General features: G+C 44.8%; 1 protein-coding gene across 2 annotated transcripts in view; it reads left to right on the top strand.

The window, feature by feature from the left end:
• The first annotated feature begins 412 nt into the window (after positions 1 to 412).
• LMO1 (LIM domain only 1) overlaps positions 413 to 6711 on the top strand; it is a 251824-nt gene continuing 245525 nt past the window's right edge. Inside the window, exons 1-2 of one of the 2 annotated variants that reach the window (XM_063944035.1) lie at positions 413 to 1067; positions 1777 to 1875. In XM_063944035.1, the coding sequence (XP_063800105.1) occupies positions 1046 to 1067; positions 1777 to 1875 (121 nt within the window). In that variant the 5' untranslated portion in view covers positions 413 to 1045. The remainder of the gene's footprint in view (positions 1068 to 1776; positions 1876 to 6711) is intronic. The other variant, XM_063944037.1, reaches the window with a different exon arrangement.

The raw sequence follows: 6711 nt of genomic DNA, 5'->3' as shown, positions 1-6711 counted from the left end.
TCTGCCCGGCAGAGACAGGAGATCCGTTATCTCTCCACCTGGTAACGTCAGATTATATACAGTTATATATTACATATAGGTTTATATATATCTCCCAGGTCCCTATGTTTGAACACAGGCGTCTTTTCCACTTGACAATGTGACTGTGTCATCATCTCTCTCCTCCTCTCTCTTCCACACGTAAATAGATATACACACACACATACACACACACACACACACACCGACTGACTGCGCTTTTGTGTTTTGTCAGAATTAATGAGAAAAGTTCTCTTGCCCTAGGGGTAATTAGTGTCCTTGGAGTTAAATAAGCTAATACTTAGACACCCCTAGCACAGCCAATTATGTTTGTGTATTGAATAATTGATTCAAAGGAGGGGGAAGGGTTGCTAATCAGATCTGAGCATAATGAATTGATTTAATTAACAAGGGGATCTTAGGGTCTCTGGGAAATGAGTGCATTTCTCCAGCAGCAGGATAATGCACGGCACATAAATTGAGAGAGAGGAAAGAAAAGGAGCACATTCGCTTTCAGAGGCAGAATCGTAGATTTATTTTTTTTCCTTCTCCTTCTTCTTCTTCTTTTTCACAGAATATAATTTTAGATTAGAGAAAAGCACTTTAGAACCCGGCGGAGCTCGGCCGTAGTCACTGCCAGGGCTATCACACACAATCACATTAAGACACATTTTTATTCTGCCAATTGAACAATCCGGGAAGAGAATTGCCGAAGCCTCAGCCTGAAATCCCCCCTTTTATTTTCCAAACTGTAGGCTTAGTTTATGCAATTTTGCAGCCAGGTGCAGAAGAAAGCGGATCAAACTGTGTGTGTGTTTTTTTTTTTTTTGTATTAGCGACGCTGAGCAGTTCTGAATGTAATCCAAGCTTGGTGCAACATAGGCTAAAAGTCACCCAATTGTGCAATTATAGCTGGCTGGCTGGCAGAAGACGGACGGCTGCATAGTAGCGTGTTCCCAGCAACGTGTCCTTCCTTCTGTGTGGAGAGGCTTCTGGTGACGGAGGAGCCCCTTCAGCCTCTGGGAGAATGGTGCTGGATAAAGAGGACGGTGAGTCTGCTGTTATATACTGACTTGTCCCTATACGCTGTACAGGTGCCTCCTTCTGTGATTAATTCACCGCTAAGGCAGGAGCAGCAGACGCAGGCAGGGCTGTGATTCCGTAGTCATGTAGAGGTGGCCGGCTGTGGCTTCCCTTTGCTTATCAGTCCACGCGTGTTCCTTCCACTTGTCATTGCTAGAAAGTAAACAGGACTCGGTCTGGTCCCCGTCGCTGCAGGATCGCTGTCTACAACATGGGTTTTTCTCTGTTTGGTTAGAGCAGAGGTTCTCAAACTCGGTCCTCAGGACCCCACACAGTGCATGTTTTGCAGGTAACCCAGCAGGTGCACAGGTGTATTAATTACTCACTGACACATTTTAAAAGGTCCACAGGTGGAGCTAATTATTTCACTTGCGATTCTGTGAGGAGACCTGCAAAACATGCACTGTGTGGGCCCCCGAGGACCGAGTTTGAGAACCTCTGGGTTAGAGCATCTCTTCCTTATCCGCTGCCGAATATTCCATGTGTAACACTGTCGCCTGCACATAGTGTTACATTGATTCCCATGTTCTCCTCTGTCTTTATATGTCGGAAAATACTACTAGACTTCACAAAAGGGATATGCTAACATTTTTAATAGAAAGAAAAGAAAATCCTCGGAGCGATAGCAATACTAATTTACTTTTCTTTTTTGTTCTTTTTTTTACAATGAGGCAGGTGAAGGACATACTGTAGCTGTAAGGAAACAAGTTTTGGGCTGTCTGCATATCTGTGAAGCAAGACTGAAAGATTGGGGACCGGAGAAGTTGGGAGGAGGTTTGACACCTAGAATTTCATTTCTAGGGGGAGGGGGAATTGTAGATTTATTTAGCTAATTAGAGAATTCTGCAAAGATCCGAAAAGCGCATAATTTGGACGTTCTCAGACGGAGACGTTCGCCTCTGTGGGTCCCAGGCCTCACTTGCACCCGTAGGAGCCAGCTTTGCGGGTGCTTAAACACCCCAAAACATTTGTGCTGCCGCTATCCGTATCTATGCATGCCACTTTTTAGTCCTACAGAGGGAAGGGCGTTAAATAGAGCACCCTCAATCACTTTCATTGTGGGCTTCCGTGCTTGCACCAGGGTTTATCCGTAGCTCGGTGCGGACAGAGAAGGGTTAACTGTGCAGTGTCGCCCGGTTTTCAGTTATAGAAGCAGCAGCAGCAGCTGGTAAGGGGCATTTTATTCCTCGCTTAGAGCTGTGCATTTCAAATAAAGGAACTGAAGACCAGGATCAGTGTCAACCGGAGCACTTTACTTAAAATCCCTCCAATCCGTCTCCAAAAGATGCTTCTGTGGCTAGCCATCCCTTCTAATGGCCGGACAGATGTCTGACATTGATCTCCTTTTAGAAAGGTAGCAATTATCACAGAGAGCCAACAACTCTCTCCGTTTAGCTGGTGCAGGTTTTTTCCTTCTTCCTGTTTGAGCCACACGAGTCGTTACACTGTAGCTGAGCACTTTACGGCAGGTGCGTCCAAGGATGACTTTACTCCTGCAGCATACACAGGAAAAGCTAAAATAAATGTATACTAGGACCATACTTGCCTACTTTTGAAAAAACATTTCAGGGAGATTGTGAAAGTATCACCTATCAGCAGGGACGTGTACTGCTTCATACGAGAGGCGCGTCATAAACATGACTTACATCCAAATATGAATGAGCCCCAAAGTTAGTAAGATCTACTAGTCGAAGATATTGTGAAGGATTTGTTTGTGTATTGTGTTTTACAAGAGGTTCCATATACTGTAAGTAGCCAGGAGAAACCGTTCTTTTAAAATTCATGTAGCCGTAGGGATCATTGTGCCTAGCCAATGCAGGGAAATGGCACTGATGATCCCATTTGAATGTATGTATCTCTAAATTTCTTTTTCCCCCAAAAAATGTAACAACTATATAATGGGGACAAGGTGCAATCAGGGAGATTGATGGACTATTCAGGGAGTCGGGGAGATTGCTTCTATTTCAGGGAGTCTCCTGCAGAATGAGGGAGGATAGGCAACTATGACTAGGACATACCCTGATACCCCATGTGTCCAAGGACTCTGGTTGGTATTAATTCAAACCGTGGAGGAGAAAAACATCCATTCAGTAGACGAATTAAGTGTTACCTTGTAGAATTAACTTTTCTTGTCCTTTACTGTAATGCTGTATCTTTATATGTTGTATATTTATATGGAAACTCTTATTGGGCGTTGTATTACTGATCCGTGTGTACCAACTGGTGTTAATATGGGGTGAACGGTCAGGCTCACAGGTCTGTTTAGGTCCAAAGCTCCTTTTATACTCTCTAGGATGTAAGGGGATGAAATTAAATTACATCTGTGGTTTCCAAATAAGCGAAGGTCTACAAAATATATTATTATAGGTCTATGAGGGAGAACCTGGGAACAGAACATTAAAGAGGTTCGTAAACCAAACAAATATTAACACAGAAACTGCCAAAGGGGACGGTACAAAGGTACGAGCCGATGCATGAGTTATTAATATACATTAGCACTCCGGGGTGTGCCTCACTTAGCGTTTAATAGATTCCCATTGATTATATTACCAACCTATTGGATCAGGCTGATTTGTGGTTTCTAAACTGACGATGAATTCTCCTATCTTTCATATCCGACACTGAGAGACTGTGATTATCACAGATGGAGCAAATAAACTTTTATCACCAAAATCAGATCAACGAGAATGAAGCAGAAAACAACATCTAGGAATGGTACAGACACGGGCAATGGAAGCAACTTAAGAGGCAATAGAAAAACTATTATTGATGACTTCTGAAACAGGCTGTGGGGCGGGGGGCAGGGTGACGACGGAGACCGACATTTAAATCTCCTTCCTGGATCACGCTAGATCCAGTTTTAAGCTACAGTGTGACATTATTTCCATTAAAATGTAAATGTAATTTATTTTTTTGGCAAACTTTTACCCTTTAATATAAGACGTTGGGGCATTTCTGGTAGTTATTGAGCATTTTAGATGCGACATGGTAATATCTAATCAGGCTTTACAATGGCAGGTGGGCGCGATTCTAGTAGCCTTCTAGACTATTCCCGCGTAGCCTGAACGCGTAAAGATGCAAGACGGACAGGTGTCAATGTTCCACCTCCTGTCAATGGTATAAACCTAACGTAGCAGTGTTCCTGGTTTATCGCAACTCCTAATAAACTCCTCTTACTATTCACCATTAGCTGGCATCACCTTACTTGTGCCCCCCCCCCCTTCCCGTGTTGTGCGCTCTGCATTGTGGCGCAATAACCGGAGCAAGCAAGGGCACCCTTTCGTGGTCCATTATATCCTGAGAAAACATAAATGTTACTCCTATTCCTGCATTTTGTGCCAACTTGCTCTTACCGGTAATAAAAAGTTCACCGAGACGGCAATTCCTACATCCCCGGCTGCATTGTAACGTCAATTGGAAATTCAGTTTTAATCACTTTTTTTTTTTTTTTTCTTTATTACGCTGCAATGAAATGACTTAAAAAGATTGCAGGCCCCACTGATCAATACTTTTCTGCTTAAAGCTTCCTTTAATCATGCGATCATAAGTGACATTTTCACCGTCTCTTGCTGAAGGCTACGCAGGAGCAAGTTCCTGCAATGATTGTCAGGCGAGCAGCAGGAAGTCTCAACCAGCAAAGGGAAGTGCAGAGAAAAGACTGGCATCTGATGGGTCCGCGTTTAAGTTTTTGCCTTTTCCTTTAAGTCAGAGTAAACTTTTGGGAGCTGAAAGCCGGAGCTGTTTTGATGCTGGAGATAGCGTCCTCCGGCCGCTGGTGATCAGACCTGTTCTGCCAGAGGTGCTCCGCAAAGTGTCTATTGATTGTATAAACTGCAATATAAAGGGTCAAGCGATGGGGGCCCCCCGCCACCCAGCGACAGACTGGATGCTGAGAGAAAGGACAGGCCTAGATATGTGCGCTCTCATTGTCTGACCAGACAAAAGGGGTAGGAAAGCAGGATTCAGGTTGCAGTCATAAAGTTTTGCAGTCGGTACTTCCACGCTGGCTGCTAATCACACCGGCTTTGTCTTTATGCCGGAAAAACGTAGCATAAATGGGCTTTATTTAATGATGCCCCTCAATCACAGGGACCTTGTATTTGTCTTATTGGCTGGTTCTTTTATTGTGTTTAATTGTCCCATGTTACTGGTTTTCCAACCTTTTTTTATGTGATCCGTAACCCCCAGCATTTGACAAGTCCACAGAGCGTCCCTGGAGGCCTGGGGGCTTCGTCCAGGACAAACAATATAACAAACAGGTCAAACAGCATTAACACAACATAACAAACGTGTGGGGCCGCTAATAGATTTAGCAGTCGGATACGTGTGTGTCAAGAGAAAAGTTTCTGGGTATGGAGATTACATATATATATATATATATATATAATATATATATATATATATATATATATATATACACACTGCTCAAAAAAATAAAGGGAACACTGAAATAACACATCCTAGATCTGAATGAATGAAATATTCTTATTAAATACTTTGTTCTTTACATAGTTGAATGTGCTGACAACAATATCACATAAAAATTATCAATGGAAATCAAATTTATTAACCCATGGAGGTCTGGATTTGGAGTCACCCTCAAAATTAAAGTGGAAAAACACACTACAGGCTGATCCAACTTTGATGTAATGTCCTTAAAACAAGTCAAATGAGGCTCAGTAGTGTGTGTGGCCTCCACGTGCCTGTATGACCTCCCTACAACCCACACAAGTGGCTCAGGTAGTGCAGCTCATCCAGGATGGCACATCAATGCGAGCTGTGGCAAGAAGGTTTGCTGTGTCTGTCAGCGTAGTGTCCAGAGCATGGAGGCGCTACCAGGAGACAGGCCAGTACATCAGGAGACGTGGAGGAGGCCGTAGGAGGGCAACAACCCAGCAGCAGGACCGCTACCTCCGCCTTTGTGCAAGGAGGAACAGGAGGAGCACTGCCAGAGCCCTGCAAAATGACCTCCAGGAAGCCACAAATGTGCATGTGTCTTCTCAAACGATTAGAAACAGACTCCATGAGGGTGGTATGAGGGCCCAACGCCCACAGGTGGGGGTAGTGCTTACAGCCCAACACCGTGCAGGACATTTGCATTTGCCAGAGAACACCAAGATTGGCAAATTCGCCACTGGCGCCCTGTACTCTTCACAGATGAAAGCAGGTTCTCACTGAGCACATGTGACAGACGTGACAGAGTCTGGAGACGCCAAGGAGAATGTTCTGCTGCCTGCAACATCCTCCAGCATGACCGGTTTGGCAGTGGGTCAGTAATGGTGTGGGGTGGCATTTCTTTGGGGGGCCGCACAGCCCTCCATGTGCTCGCCAGAGGTAGCCTGACTGCCATTAGGTACCGAGATGAGATCCTCAGACCCCTTGTGAGACCATATGCTGGTGCGGTTGGCCCTGGGTTTCTCCTAATGCAAGACAATGCTAGACCTCATGTGGCTGGAGTGTGTCAGCAGTTCCTGCAAGATGAAGGCATTGATGCTATGGACTGGCCCGCCCGTTCCCCAGACCTGAATCCAATTGAGCCCATCTGGGACATCATGTCTCGCTCCATCCACCAATGCCACGTTGCACCACAGACTGTCCAGGAGTTGGCGG

This window comes from Pseudophryne corroboree, chromosome 11 (genome assembly GCF_028390025.1).
Source record: "Pseudophryne corroboree isolate aPseCor3 chromosome 11, aPseCor3.hap2, whole genome shotgun sequence".
Lineage (NCBI taxonomy): Eukaryota > Metazoa > Chordata > Amphibia > Anura > Myobatrachidae > Pseudophryne > Pseudophryne corroboree.
Note: the sequence above shows the minus strand (reverse complement) of the source record. Positions and strands in the feature narration are given on the sequence as shown.